We start from the raw sequence: 16,395 nt of genomic DNA, 5'->3' as shown, positions 1-16,395 counted from the left end.
ACAAAACCAAATAAAGGTAAAAGATGGTCAGTAAGTGAACCTGTGAAGTCAGGCAGGAAAATGGGTGAGGAGGAAACAACCACGCGTATCGCCACCAATCTGCGGCTTCCTCAGGGGTGAAGCTGGTGTTCCAGCTCAGCCTCATTCTAGTGAATTGCCACGCTCTGCACTCACACATTTCAAGCTGCTGTTTCTTAGAAGAGCGCTAGATCAGGGCCGGACATAACAAACATACCATTGGTGCGGCCTGTGCAGTGGTATCGGGGCCAAGGGGTAAGAGGGCCCACTTCTATCTTCAAAGCAGCAAGGAGCTTCTGTCAAAGACAGTTAAGGCCACATCCACACGGTCAGTATTAGGTCAGTATTTTAGATCAGTATTTGTAAGCCAAAACCAGGAGAGGAACAATCAGAGGAAAAGTATAATAGAAACGCGTCGCCACTTCTGGATTTTTCATCCACTCCTGGTTTAGGCAAATACTGATATAAAATACTGACCAAATACTGACAGTATGAATGTGGCCCAGAAGGGGTGAATTATAATGAGCTATTGGATTGCAAAGGGCCCATAAACTGTTCTTGTTGAAGGGTCCTCTTCTATCTGTCTCTGTGCTAGATTAATACCATATAACCTTCAATTCTCTCATGACCCATCTTCATTAACCTTCTCCTTTGAGATTCCCCCTACATTCTCTCTCACTGCAGTTATAGGATTGTCTCCAGTGTTTCTATTGTACATTGCAGCAAATTTGATCTGGTTATAACTTTGTACACAAGGGGGCAGCACAGGGCGAGACTAGAGTACAGACCGCGCTCCTCGGGGGCATTGTCAGGATCTCACACATTAGAACTCATTACAACCTTCTCTAAGAAAACGCTTCCTTGTCACCCAGAGCGGCTGGAAAATAACTTTTCTATTGTCTGCACTTTTTAAACATGAGGCTGGACTGTGACCTGACTGTGACTTTATCTCAGCCCCTCCGTCTGTCGTACCCTAATGGTATGTGCACAAGTTGCGGATTTTACATTACCATGTAAACCTATGGAAAATAAAATCCACAGTGCACATGCTGCGGAAAAAAACACGCGGAAACGCTGTTTATTCCGCAGCATGGTCATTCTTTGTGCGGATTCCGCAGCGGTTTACACCTGCTCCATAATAGGAATCTGCACAAAAACCGCATAAAATTCGCGGTAAAATGCAGTGCGTTTTACCTGCGGATTTCTCAAAACAGGGTGTGGAAAAATCCGCAGAGCTTCCATCTACGTGTGCACATACTCTTATGGCTACTGACCTTGGACCTCTTGATTACCCAGCCTCACGGCTTGTCCATGAGTAGCAACTAGCACTAACCATTTCCGCAGTTTATAATGTACTTGTTCTGTATACATTGTTATACACCTTCCCCAGTCTGATTTTCTTGTGTCTTACGTAGAACTTTGAAAGTAACCCTGCGTGCTCATATGTTGTCTTTCCTAGGCCTTTAAAACGCCTCCCAAGACCCACACCTGTGTCTTCATATTGTATTAAGACTTTTTAGTCACTCAGGACTCCACTCTTCTGCAGCTTAGAGTAAACCGGCTACCTGTCAGTGGTCTTCAGGACTTCACCTGTTTGTCTATGGCTTCCAGGATCCCTGCTGACCTGTCAGTGGTCTTCAGGACTTCACCTGTTTGTCTATGGCTTCCAGGATCCCTGCTGACCTGTCAGTGGTCTTCAGGACTTCACCTGTTTGTCTATGGCTTCCAGTATCCTTGCTGACCTGTCAGTGGTCTTCAGGACTTCACCTGTTTGTCTATGGCTTCCAGTATCCCTGCTGACCTGTCAGTGGTCTTCAGGACTTCACCTGTTTGTCTATGGCTTCCAGTATCCCTGCTGACCTGTCAGTGGTCTTCAGGACTTCACCTGTTTGTCTATGGCTTCCAGTATCCTTGCTGACCTGTCAGTGGTCTTCAGGGCTTCACCTGTTTGTCTATGGCTTCCAGTATCCCTGCTGACCTGTCAGTGGTCTTCACCTGTTTGTCTATGGCTTCCAGTATCCCTGCTGACCTGTCAGTGGTCTTCAGGACTTCACCTGTTTGTCTATGGCTTCCAGTATCCCTGCTGACCTGTCAGTGGTCTTCACCTGTTTGTCTATGGCTTCCAGTATCCCTGCTGACCTGTCAGTGGTCTTCAGGACTTCACCTGTTTGTCTATGGCTTCCAGTATCCCTGCTGACCTGTCAGTGGTCTTCACCTGTTTGTCTATGGCTTCCAGTATCCCTGCTGACCTGTCAGTGGTCTTCAGGACTTCACCTGTTTGTCTATGGCTTCCAGTATCCTTGCTGACCTGTCAGTGGTCTTCACCTGTTTGTCTATGGCTTCCAGTATCCCTGCTGACCTGTCAGTGGTCTTCAGGACTTCACCTGTTTGTCTATGGCTTCCAGTATCCTTGCTGACCTGTCAGTGGTCTTCAGGACTTCACCTGTTTGTCTATGGCTTCCAGTATCCCTGCTGACCTGTCAGTGGTCTTCAGGACTTCACCTGTTTGTCTATGGCTTCCAGTATCCCTGCTGACCTGTCAGTGGTCTTCAGGACTTCACCTGTTTGTCTATGGCTTCCAGTATCCTTGCTGACCTGTCAGTGGTCTTCAGGACTTCACCTGTTTGTCTATGGCTTCCAGTATCCCTGCTGACCTGTCAGTGGTCTTCAGGACTTCACCTGTTTGTCTATGGCTTCCAGTGTCCCTGCTGACCTGTCAGTGGTCTTCAGGACTTCACCTGTTTGTCTATGGCTTCCAGTGTCCCTGCTGACCGGTCAGTGGTCTTCAGGACTTCACCTGTTTGTCTATGGCTTCCAGTGTCCCTGCTGACCTGTCAGTGGTCTTCAGGACTTCACCTGTTTGTCTATGGCTTCCAGTATCCCTGCTGACCTGTCAGTGGTCTTCAGGACTTCACCTGTTTGTCTATGGCTTCCAGTATCCCTGCTGACCTGTCAGTGGTCTTCAGGACTTCACCTGTTTGTCTATGGCTTCCAGTATCCCTGCTGACCTGTCAGTGGTCTTCAGGACTTCACCTGTTTGTCTATGGCTTCCAGTATCCCTGCTGACCTGTCAGTGGTCTTCAGGACTTCACCTGTTTGTCTATGGCTTCCAGTATCCCTGCTGACCTGTCAGTGGTCTTCAGGACTTCACCTTTTGACTGCAGCCTCCAGTAACACTGCTGTCAGTTTTCTCCAGGACCCCTTTAACACTTTGTTTGCCTCTGTGTCTGCCTGCGGATTTCAGGACGTCTCCTGTCTGCTTGCGGCTTCCAGGATCCTTTTATGTACACGGATGTACAGTGTACCGATCCAGACCACCACAGCTCAGTACTTACCGTTATCGGGTACCGCAGATCAGATCCTATTGAAGTGAATGTGAGCTGAGTTTCAGGACCGGAGAATGGCCAGTACCCTATGCTGGTCAGCGCCATTCACTGTATACATTTGGCCACAGCGAGAGCTAAAACAGCTGATCTATGGAAGTGCCCAGTGTCAGAACCTCTCCGATCTGATAGTTAAGTATCCTGGCTGTGCCTATATTCAAAGATTTAAAAAAAAAAAAAGATTTTGGCGTGCTGGATTTAAACTGGATATATAAATAAGTCCCCCCAGGAAATTTTTTTGTTATTCCCTAAACTTGTGTAAATGTTTAAGTAGTGCAAGTGTGGCAGTATACTCACTAATCAGTCTTCCCCGTTCCCAGCACGGCTTTTTCTGGGTCATGTGAGTTGTGTGAATCGGCAACTCAGAATAGAAGTTACGTAACCCAGAAGAGGACACAGAGGGGAACAAACCAATCGGTAAGTATATCACCGCACTTATACTCCACATTCACACAGGGAAGAAAAACATTTCACGAAAGAGCTTTTTTTGAAGCCAGCGTTGAAGGACATGCCACATTAGGACCTCATTCAGACGTCCATTCTTCATGTATGTGTCCAATTTGTGATTGTCAAGAAAAGAACAGGTATCTCTTATGGTCTATGAATATGCTTGCGTCTATCGGCAAACAAAATTATGGATATGTGACCGTTTTTTTATTTAAGTCATTGCTCAAAACCCCCCATACAAGTCTATAGATCTGTGAAAACCATGGGCAGCACGCACAAGGCTATCCGTATGAGATTTGGTTCTAACACTGATATGGTGGCTTCACCTTTTTTTTTGCCATCTGTGACAATCACTGATGGTAAAAATTGGCACACTAACCAAACACTGAAGAAAGTCGGTCAGTTTTTTTCACACATGCGTAAAAATGGACGTCTGGATGAGGCCTAAAGAAAAACCTAGCTGAGCTTTGCCTAGCAGACTGGTATCTCTCCTCTCGCTGGGATGAGGGGCTGTATTGTATGTGGACTGGAGATGTCAGTGACCAGTTTCCTCCATTACACACACACACACGATGCACACATGTACACACCAACCATTCACATGTGAGCAGAGCTTTACACACAAGTGACAAATACCATAAAACTACCATTTAAAAAAATGTCCATTTTTCAATATTTCCTGGGTGCGGATCACATGTGTATTTTATCTACAGTACATGTTTAATTAAGTCACTTCATTTACCACAAATGCTTCAAGATTGCAGTTTTTCATTGTTTCTATGGGTGGAAAAAAATGCTGAAAAAGAAGTGCCAGGGTACAGACTTAAAGCAGTTTTCCAATTTAGGCAAGAAATAAAAAAAAACAAACAGGCATGTGCATGAGATTTCTGAAATCACATAGCTTTTGCTGGTATGGTAAAAAAAAAAAAAAAAAAAAGCCTTTAATTTGATTTTTAAGAAAAAAACCCACTACACAAGCACGACATGTGAACATAGCCTAATTCTGCCATGGAAGCACACGCGGAGGACGTTTTGAAGGGAGGTGATCCGTGACCATCATACATTGTGAATAGAAGAGATTATGGGATCTGTGGTTCTTACTTTACACTGTTATCCTGCCTGTGATGATAATGAGACTGCTGAGCGAGCATGCTCGGGTGCTAACAGAGAGTCTTTGGCGTGCTCGAAAAATATGTTCGAGGTCCCGCGACTGCATGTCTCACAGCTGTTCTACAGCCACAACACATGCAGGGATCGCCTGTTTATTAGGACGTTTTTCAGCTGCCATAACTTTTTTTTCTTTCATTGACATGTTGGATGAAGCTTTGTTTTAAGAGGGGTATGTATAATTTTTCAGCACTTACTTGGTACACATGTAAATCACTGTAATTAATTTCTTTCAATTAAAGATAGCTTTTTTTTTTAATATTTTTATTTATAATTTGTACTTTTTACATTCCACTCCAAACTTAACACAAACAATATTTTTAAACATAAATTGTCCCCCAAGAGTTTAGATTTCTGGGAACAAATGTATTCTTCATACTTTCTTCTGTAACTGGGGCATCCATAGGAAACCCAGGTTACAGGGAAAAACAATATGTATTTATTATGATTTGCTTATATAGCGCTCTCTTATTCCGCAGTGCTTTACATACATTATCATCTCTGTCTCCAAATCGGGAATCTAGATTGTGAGCCCCATCAGCATGTCTTTGGGAGGAAACACGGAACCCCAGCTCCCCACTGAGCCAACGTGCTGCCCAACATGTCGCTTGTCAGTGGTAGAACAGATCTAGGTAACCAAGATCCAGCAGCTTTGTCAGGCCACGTTCACACGTTGATATTCTGAGGACATTCCCTTTAAACATATATGCAGCTCTAAAGCGTTACAGGGCAAACTCTGCCCCACCTGCATCTTCAGCCTTTATTACTTTGTATAATAGAGTTCAAAAAATAAAAAAAAAAGATTATGTTTCACAGAAATAAAGGTGAAATAGTAGGAAGTGATTTTTTTTCTTTGTTTATTTGTAATGGTTTAGGAAACAATTTACAAAGCCGAGATTCTCCATCATTGAAAGGTAACAGTGGTTTGTATCGATTACAGATATTGAGAGAAGTCTGCGGTGGAGAGAGCAGCAGTCAGCACCAAACACCATAATACATCACAAGCATCCAATAAACTGAACTGAGCGGTGACGTCAAGACAGTAAACGATAACACAAGACAACTGCTGGGCGACAGGACGACATGGAAAAATCAACATCGTCGATGAGTTGGGCGCCTCTTAAGTGCACCTCGAAAGGAAAACGGAGACACAATTGGGCGTTTCTGTAGCAGGATCAAATGTTTTACAGCTGCGACATTGGGTCAATGTATAAAACATAGCAGCCTAATTAGTTATAGCTGTGGCAGAAAAAAGCCACTTGCAATAATGCACCCCCGAGATGAATAGAATGGCAAGTATAGCACTAAATTAACATTGGGGGTGTCAAAGGTTGTGAATTAAGATGTGAGCAAAATGATTTGCAGGACCTTGATCCAATGGACACTTTAGAAATCCATGGCCGCCAGAACAGAGCACATTCTTCCTACATACCGGAATCCCTGGCGCCTCTTATTTGACCCCTGATGAAGCTTTGGTGAAACGCGCGCCAGGTGTGTGTGAGCCTGAACCTCTTTATCATGTATATTATCTGCACTTTAGGCTACACATTGTATGGGACTTTATCACTGCTGGCAAATTAATTCATATTTCTATATCTCCTTTGTATTCATTACGTGTTTATATATATGTCACTTATAATCTTGGAACAATTCTGTGAGAAGTTTCCTAGGAGTATACATCTTTGGTATTCGGATACCACGTTTTATTGCTTCCACTTTTGGGGTAACTCCTTTTTTATTGGCTCACCCACTATACTTTTGTTTGTTATGTTGGATATTTTATTTTTTTAGAATTGATGAGGTTTTATCAATATTTACTTTAGTCCTTGCACATTTCTTTTCTTCGGGTGTATATTTAAATAGTGTTTGTGTCTGATTAGTAGCACTATGCGAATCACGTTGCAACGAGGACGTCCAACCGGTGCTACTAATCAGAAGAGGCGCTGAGGATGCCACGAGCAAGCTTGCAGGCTCTACTCTCTCCCAGAAATGAACCACCAATGTGGCTGCTGGATCAGGGTCTTGCAAATCATTTTGCTCAACTATTGCGAACCCTTTTTAGGAAAAAGTTCATACTCCTATATTTAAAAAAAAAAAGCGTAAGCTTTCCCCCTCCATCCCCGAGTTTTCACATTACGATAATCTTACCACATTGCTAGAATGAAATGAAAGCAAACCGGTAATCTCTTTAAACAGGTTTATTACAACAGATACAGTTCACATCTGACTAGCTTGTTTTCCTCTGTTCCCCCACACAAACATTTGAAGTCTTATTTATTTCCAATGGGGCAAAAAAAAAAAAAAAAAGGGAAAAAATTAATAATAATATTAATAAACTTGGTATATTGTATGACTGAGCGAGTAATGTGCGTCTAAGCGCACGACACATGTCCGGCTCGGCAGTTATCACAGGCTGCGTGTGGAAAGAACTTCAATAATTTATACAAGCGCGTGGGGTTTGTCGATTAATCACTGCAATGTTAAGCTACTGTACACAGGAATGAAAATAATACATAGAAAGAAAGTGCCATAGCAACAGTGCTGTCAAGAAGAAAAACTTAAGATGCATGGGAAAAAGTCTTCTAGTAATCGGGAGGAACACTTCCAGGAATATAGTTATTTCTTTGTAGAAATAATAATAATAAAATAATAATAATAACGTAATGAAGCACTGTCCTCAAACCGGGCCGGGGTGAGAGTCCGACATCCAGCACAAATGTTTTATACACTGCCCGAACTGTTGGGAGATGACTTCAGACACAAACATTCGGCTTGGTGCTGGTATCTAATTTCTGGGGAGGAAAGGAGGGTTGGGGGGAAAAGGAAAAGAAAAAGGCAAAATCTCTGAATGATAAATTAACGAAAAAATTAAAAAAAATAAAATAAAAAATAATAACGGCTAATTTTGCAAACAAGCTTACTTGGAAAAAAAAAAAAAAAAAAAAAGGCTAGGGTTGTTTACCACCTCAGCATTGATTAGTTTTGGATGTCAAAGCTCTGATACACATGGGCATCCCATGGCTTCAAATCTACAAAACATATTTACAACGTGAAGGATACATCTACAAGAAATCTACATTTCAAGGGTTTTTTTTTTTTGTTTGTTTGTATTTTTTTTTCTCTTTTTTACAAATCACGCTTTTAATTTTCCCCCTGAATTGACGCCCTCCAGTCCCGTTCCCCCTGAAGTGTCCGCTGCCCGGCTCAACGGTCCAAAGTCTACTCGTTTGCAGCTCAAAAGTGTTGAGACCAGGCTCGCTCTGCTTTACAGTCCCAAGTCCACGTGCAAGATATCTCTTCACACCATGAAGGAATTCTGATTTTTAAGTTTTTCAAGTTCTTTAATTTGCTGTCTCAAAAACAGTATCCTGCGGGAGACAAAGAACAAGTGTCAGAATGCCGGACAGATTGCCAATGTTTACTGCAAAGATCATGGCCTCGACGCGAGAAATCCATTCACATGTACATCAATCCTTAGTTCCCTCTTGTCACAAGGAAATCCCTTAATTTGGGACCAGACTGTCAGCACTTCTCCATGCTGGGTCCCTTTCTTATGTCCTGGCTACGGCTTCACATTCCATCCGAGATGAAAAAGATAGTTTCTATTGGCTCAGATGGCACGTGAAGGCTGTAGCCGATCCAAGACGATTGCTCCCTCCCGCATGAGCCGATATGGTAAGTGTACTGATTTTTTTTTCTCACCACACAGGGCACATTTACAATCTGTTTTAAAGTAGGGAATAACACCTTTACAGGCAATATGTCAGTAGGTTTTAGACACCCCATCTGGGAGAAGCAAAAAAAAAAAAAAAAAGTCATACTAACCTTTGCTCACGCAAAGTCGCTTGAATTTCACATACTCGAACTAAAGACCTTAAATTTTTCAACTCTGTACAAATTTCTGACATGTGAATGCTCCCCATGTTGTGAGCTTCTTCACGCAACCTTGAGGCCTAGAGAAAAAATTTAAAAAAGTTAGCCTATGTTACCTGTAATTTATAAAGCACCAGAATAATAAACAGTAGACCACCAAGATGACATTTTTTAGCACACGAATTGCACAAAAGTCCCTGCCTGTTAGTGGCTACATTGCTGATGGAGCAAAAAAAAAAAATCAGGGGAGGGAAGGCGACTTTGGCAGCAACAGCCATCGCATGGCTGAAGCTCGCTCGATGCTGGTGCTACTTGGTGGCGCTATAGATGGGAATCACTGCCACACCACCCGTAGTGGTTGCAATGAAACAGTCATTCACTTGTATAGCGCTGTGATGTAGCAGTGGCAACGAGTGAACCTTGGCTATGCAATGGCTGTCGCGACCAAAGACTCCGTACCGAGAGGTTAACTTGTTACAGAATAAACCCTCATTAATTGCCTGCTGACGCTGCAGCGCATCCTCCCACCATTCAATCACCGGACTCAGCGCTTATAAATTGCATGCAGTCAGATGTAGGCTTGCACAGAACATTTGTGGAACTCAGATTAGTGATGGAGGAACGGACAGGTTACCTGTTTCTCGGCATGATCTGCAGGCCAGCCTTGAACATGCTTTATAAGGTTTTCATTGAAGTAGGCAGCTAGCGTTGGCGTCAGTGAACAGGAGGACGATCGTGCGGACGTGCTCTGTGGTACAGATGACGTGCTGGACGCACAAGTGCTGGAGGTGTGATTTGGGCTGGGAGACGGGCTTCTCTGACTGCTACAGCAAGAGCGAGAAAAGAAAATTAATGATTGATCGAGAACTGGCAAAGCTTTTAAGTAGGTTCCTGACCACTCAGGTATGGGGGAGGGAAAAATAAAAAATACTTCATTCAGATGACACCTCATAATGGCAAGAAATACAGGCTCCCAAGAACCTCACACCACAACATAGACGAGGAAGAACGGCTCCTGGCTTTAGGAGACCTCTGCCAACGCCGTGCATGCTGATCTGGGATGGGCACCATGAAATACTACACTGCACCCAGTGATCATATCTGACCACAAGGGCAACTTTATTCTGAAGAGTGTGTCCAATTAGGCCGATATAATACATCCATGGTTAGCGGTCCACAATGCAAGTACCGGCCAAGGGACCTCTTTGTATAACGAGTAGTGATGAGCGAACGTGCTCTGATAAGGTGTTATCCATGCTCAGGTGCTAACAGTCTTCGGCGTGCTCGAATAATATGTTCAAGTCCCTGCGGCTGTTATGCAGCCACAAAACATGCAGGGATTACCTAAGAAACAGGACATCTCAGCATGTGTTGCTGCTGTTGAACAGCCATTAGATATGCAGAAGCAGGGACTCGAACATATTCGAGCACGCCGGTCATTCTGTTAGCACCCGATCATGCTCTGATAAAACCTCATCTCAGCAGGTTTGCTCATCACTAACAACAAGCTAACCTCGACATAACTACCGAATAGCTGCGGGTAACTTACCTTTGCCGTTGAAGATTTCGGGGGGAAGTGGGTTCATGTCCTTGGGGTTTGTCAGCAGTCACAGTCTGCTGAGGTACAGTCTGTGTAGATGGTCCTTGCTTAGCACCAACTGTGGTATTGGCCTACAACGGCATGGATATGATCAATTTACAATCATTGGTCAAAAAAAAGCCTTGTGTGTACTGAGCCATAATCTGTGGAATTATCAATGATCTATGGAACTAGTTAGCGTACCAGCGTGCTCCTCTCTCCCGTAAAAGGTGGTGGAAGGGCACTGTAGTCGGAGCCCATTTTGGTGGAGTTGAAATCATGGAAAATGAGGAGTCGGAGGTTTGGCTTACCGATTCCACAGCCCTGCCTGTAATGCAACTTTTTTTTTTTTTTTTAATTTAATGGCCAACAAAAAACAATTTTCCCTTTTATTTATTTCTTATCCATTTTTAAACACTGCGTGAACTGTCTGGACTTTCTCCGTAATCACATAGTAATGGATCTCACAAATGGAAAACTGATTTACAACGGCTCTCTTATGATCCCCATAGACTTACTGGCAGAAACAGATGAGAACAGCATATGCACAGCGTCTAGGGCCGGGTTCAGACTGACATGCTTCATAGTCTGTACACTGTTCACAATGCCCAGACTGCGGCTCTCCTAATCTAGATTTACCCCTTATATATGCCACTGAAATACAACCATCTGCCGATTTTTTTTTTTATTATTAATTTTTTGTCAAGCAGCATTGTTATTCGGTCACTATATAGAAACCGAAAAAGAATTCCTGAATGCTAGTGTGAACACCGCACAGTAAGATTTAGGTTTGCACCCCAAGACTTGAGCTATGCGACAAGTGAATGAGAACGCATCCTGACTGCGACAAGCAAGACAAAAAAAAAAAAAAAAAAGTCCAATAATGTCAGATTTTTGGCAACATACCTGAGGCAATACCTTGGGGAAGATTAAGGGGGTCACAATACAACCTCATGCACTGCAGCCAAAGTCACAGAGTGACCCCTCACTCAATCCTGTACTCAAATCCATCTTGCTTTATACAGTAGATTTATAGGGAACTACAGAAAACTTACAATATGGGATGCCGAAGGAAAAATGGTTGCCCAATAACCAAAACTATTTTAAAACTTTACTTTTAATTAAAATTCAACAAGATAATTTATAAAATATTACTGCACAAACTTACAAAATTGAAATTCTAACTCTGGCCAATATGATTCATCACACATTAATATATTGGTATTACTCATTTATTAGCTCTTACTGCTTTTTATTCATTATTCATACAGATTTCTTACATATATTGCAAGTTCTAAGCTGAACTCCTTTCCATCACTGGCTAAATCCATCACGCAGGTATATTATTATTAGAATTACTTTTTTCCCCATTCCCATCGTTTGCTGATGGACAGCTTATATAATATCACAAATAGCTGGTGATAATGGACACTGAGCATCTGCCATCTCATGATTTGTATCCTAGTGATTAAACCAAAAGGGTATATAACGCTATAGTAAAACTCTGCCTGACGTGTTTAACCCTAATACGGGCTTCATCAGGGGTATGATGTTGATAGCGAACCAGACATGAGCAGAGGAGTTACCTTTGGCTGTGAAGATATGGGTGTCGTGTTTATCATGGGTTTGTGAGGAACGGTGTTAGTCTGCGGTGTGCTGATTCGGGGGGATACATATGATCTTGGTGAGGAGGCATCAGATGTCAGCGACATAGGAGACTGACTGGACTGTGTTGCTTAAAGAAAAAAAAAAAAAGTTACGTCTTTTACTTTTCAATTCAGAACCAACACAAAGATAAGGCACATGTCCAATATTCCTGCACATGGGAGAAGAATGTATAACAAGCTGAAACTCTTGCAGCATGACTACAACAGGCCATCGCTCACCTTGTGCAGACAGCTGTGCAACTTGGGAGATCAGAGACGTGATGTTGAAAGCGGAGGGCCCGGCGGTAATGAACTTGTGTAGTATAGACTGTAGAGAGGCTTGTGTCACAGCAGCTGTAAGGACTAAAAACACATGTCTAGGTTACAACATGATGCTACAGAACAAAAATGCCAAGCCAATGAAAAGAAAAATGCCCATTAACCTGAAGCAGCAGCCTGAGGAGTGCACTGTAAAGTGAAAGCGAAAGTCATTGGCTTCAGGTTACACATTGCCTGTGTAGTAAGAAGATTCTGCCACTAGATGGCAGCAAAATCATACTTCTACAATATAAAATCACCTCCTAAGTGAAGAAATGCTGAAAAAAAATGAAAAAGATGTAAAATGTTCTCCCTGCAGTCAGGTGTAACAGCGCTTCTCATACCTCACACCACAGTGATATGGCTTATACTAGAAACACGGTCGTTCTACAATATAATATACTGGCATTGTCTTTATAGACAGAAGCAAATCAGCCAAAAGATGAAAATAAATCCTTTCGGTTGCCATCTCCTTATAGAGGGGGATAACGGGGCCAACTGTATTAAGAAATAGAACGGAATATTAAAGAAAAAAAAAAAAAAGGATTTCATCCTTAACCCCTTAAGCCCCGAGGGTGGTTTGCACGTTAATGACCAGGCCAATTTTTACAATTCTGACCACTGTCCCTTTATGAGGTTATAACTCTGGAACGCTTCAACGGATCTTGGCGATTCTGACATTGTTTTCTCGTGACATATTGTACTTCATGTTAGTGGTACAATTTCTTCGATATAACTTGCGTTTATTTGTGAAAAAAACGAATATTTGGCGAAAATTTTGAAAATTTCGCAATTTTCCAACTTTGAATTTTTATGCCCTTAAATCACAGACATATGTCACACAAAATACTTAATAAATAACATTTCCCACATGTCTACTTTACATCAGCACAATTTTGGAACCAAATTTTTTTTTTGTGACGGAGTTATAAGGGTTAAAAGTTGACCAGCAATTTCTCATTTTTACAACACCATTTTTTTTTAGGGACCACATCTCATTTGAAGTCATTTTGACGGGTCTATATGATAGAAAATACCCAAGTGTGACACCATTCTAAAAACTGCACCCCTCAAGGTACTCAAAACCACTTTCAAGAAGTTTATTAACCCTTCAGGTGTTTCACAGGAATTTTTGGAATGTTTAAATAAAAATGAACATTTAACTTTTTTTCACACAAAATTTATTTCAGCTCCAATTTGTTTTATTTTACCAAGGGTAACAGGAGAAAATAGACCCCAAAAGTTGTTGTACAATTTGTCCTGAGTACGCTGATACCCCATATGTGGGGGTAAACCACAGTTTGGGCGCATGGCAGAGCTTGGAAGCAAAGGAGCGCCATTTGACTTTTCAATGCAAAATTGACTGGAATTGAGATGGGACGCCATGTTGCATTTGGAGAGCCCCTGATCTGCCTAAACATTGAAACCCCTAACAAGTGACACCATTTTGGAAAGTAGACCCCCTAAGGAACTTATCTAGATGTGTGGTGAGCACTTTGACCCAACAAGTGCTTTACAGAAGTTTATAATGCAGAGCCGTAAAAATAAAAAATCATATTTTTTCACAAAAATGATCTTTTCACCCCCAATTTTTTATTTTCCCAAGGGTAAGAGAAGAAATTGGACCCCAAAAATTGTTGTGCAATTTGTCCTGAGTACGCTGATACCCCATATGTGGGTGTAAACCATTGTTTGGGCGCAGGGCAGAGCTCAGAAGGGAAGGAGCGCCATTTGACTTTTCAATGCAAAATTGACTGGAATTGAGATGGGACGCCATGTTGCGTTTGGAGAGCCCCTAATGTGCCTAAACATTGAAACCCCCCACGAGTGACACCATTTTGGAAAGTAGACCCCTTAAGGAACTTATCTAGATGTGTGTTGAGCACTTTGACCCAACAAGTGCTTCACAGAAGTTTATAATGCAGAGCCGTAAAAATAAAAAATCATATTTTTTCACAAAAATGATCTTTTCACCCCCATTTTTTTATTTCCCCAAGGGTAAGAGAAGAAATTAGACCATAAAAGTTGTTGTGCAATTTGTCCTGAGTACGACGATACCCCATATGTGGGTGTAAACCATTGTTTGGGCGCATAGCAGAGCTCAGAAGGGAAGAAGCGCTATTTTACTTTTCAATGCAAAATTGACTGGAATTAAGATGGGATGCCATGTTGCGTTTGGAGAGCCCCTGATGTGCCTAAACATTAAACCCCCCCACAAGTGACACCATTTTGGAAAGTAGACCCCCTAAGGAACTTATCTAGATGTGTTTTGAGAGCTTTGAACCCCCAAGTGTTTCACTACAGTTTATAACGCAGAGCCGTGAAAATAAAAATTATTTTTTTTTTTTCACAAAAATGAAATTTAGCCCCCAGTTTTGTATTTTCACAAGGGTATCAGGATAAATTGGACCCTAAAAGTTGTTGTCCAATTTGTCCTGAGTACGCTGATACCCCCTATGTGGGGGGGAACCACTGTTTGGGCGCATGACAGAGCTCGGAAGGGAAGGAGCGCCATTTGGAATGCAGACTTAAATGGATTGGTCTGCAGGCGTCACGTTGCATTTGCAGAGCCCCTGATGTACCCAAACAGTACAAACCCCCCACAAGTGACCCCATATTGGAAACTAGACCCCCCAAGGAACTTATCTAGATGTGTTGTGAGAACTTTGAACCCCCAAGTGTTTCACTACAGTTTATAAGGCAGAGCCGTGAAAATAAAAATTATTTTTTTTTTTCACAAAAATGATTTTTTAGCCCCCAGTTTTGTATTTTCACAAGGGTATCAGGATAAATTGGACCCTAAAAGTTGTTGTCCAATTTGTCCTGAGTACGCTGATACCCCCTATGTGGGGGGGAACCACTGTTTGGGCGCATGACAGAGCTCGGAAGGGAAGGAGCGCCATTTGGAATGCAGACTTAAATGGATTGGTCTGCAGGCGTCACGTTGCATTTGCAGAGCCCCTGATGTACCCAAATAGTACAAACCCCCCACAAGTGACCCCATATTGGAAACTAGACCTCCCAAGGAACTTATCTAGATGTGTTGTGAGAACTTTGAACCCCCAAGTGTTTCACTACAGTTTACAACGCAGAGCCGTGAAAATAAAACATATTTTTTTTCCCACAAAAATGATTTTTAGCCCCCCAAATTTTTATTTTCCCAAGGATAACAAGAGAACTTGGACCCCAGAAGTTGTTGTTCAATTTGTCCCTAGTACGCTGATACCCCATATGTTGGGGTAAACCCCTTTTTGGACGCACGGGAGAGCTCGGAAGGGAAGGAGCACTGTTTTACTTTTTCAACGCAGAATTGGCTGGAATTGAGATTGGACGCCATGTCGCGTTTGGAGAGGCCCTGATGTGCCTGAACAGTGGAAACTCCCCAATTCTACCTGAAACCCTACCCCTAACCTCACCCCTAACCGTTTACTGAACATTTTCTGACAGTCATAAGTGCCACGTATCTAAGTGCCACGTATCTAAGTGCCACGTATCTAAGTGCCACGTATCTAAGTGCCACGTATCTAAGTGCCACGTATCTAAGTGCCACGTATTTAAGTGCCACGTATTTCAGTGCCACGTATTTTAGTGCCACGTATTTCAGTGCCACGTATTTCAGTGCCACGTATTTCAGTGCCACGTATTTCAGTGCCACGTATTTCAGGCACTGAAAAATACGTGGCACGTAAATACGTGGCACGTAAATACGTGGCACGTAAATACGTGGCACGTAAATACGTGGCACGTAAATACGTGGCACTTAAATACGTGGCACTTAAATACGTGGCACTTAAATACGTGGCACTTAAATACGTGGCACTTAAATACGTGGCACTTAAATACGTGGCACTTAAATACGTGGCACTTAAATACGTGGCACTTAAATACGTGGCACTTAAATACGTGGCACTTAAATACGTGGCACTTAAATACGTGGCACTTAAATACGTGGCACTTAAATACG

At 42.5% G+C, this 16,395-nt stretch overlaps 1 protein-coding gene across 3 annotated transcripts in view; it reads right to left on the bottom strand.

Moving 5' to 3' along the window:
- Positions 1-6,792: 6,792 nt before the first annotated feature.
- WAC (WW domain containing adaptor with coiled-coil) overlaps positions 6,793-16,395 on the bottom strand; it is a 90,874-nt gene continuing 81,271 nt past the window's right edge. For all 3 annotated transcript variants that reach the window (XM_077268459.1, XM_077268462.1, XM_077268460.1), the window contains 6 exons: positions 12,354-12,476; positions 12,054-12,202; positions 10,438-10,559; positions 9,523-9,712; positions 8,841-8,968; positions 6,793-8,383 (listed from right to left, as the gene is read on the bottom strand). In XM_077268459.1, the coding sequence (XP_077124574.1) occupies positions 8,314-8,383; positions 8,841-8,968; positions 9,523-9,712; positions 10,438-10,559; positions 12,054-12,202; positions 12,354-12,476 (782 nt within the window). In that variant the 3' untranslated portion in view covers positions 6,793-8,313. The remainder of the gene's footprint in view (positions 8,384-8,840; positions 8,969-9,522; positions 9,713-10,437; positions 10,560-12,053; positions 12,203-12,353; positions 12,477-16,395) is intronic.

The sequence above is a fragment of the Ranitomeya variabilis genome, chromosome 6 (genome assembly GCF_051348905.1).
Source record: "Ranitomeya variabilis isolate aRanVar5 chromosome 6, aRanVar5.hap1, whole genome shotgun sequence".
Taxonomy (NCBI): domain Eukaryota; kingdom Metazoa; phylum Chordata; class Amphibia; order Anura; family Dendrobatidae; genus Ranitomeya; species Ranitomeya variabilis.
The sequence above is the reverse complement of the archived record's forward strand: the minus strand, read 5'-3'. Positions and strand labels throughout refer to the sequence as shown.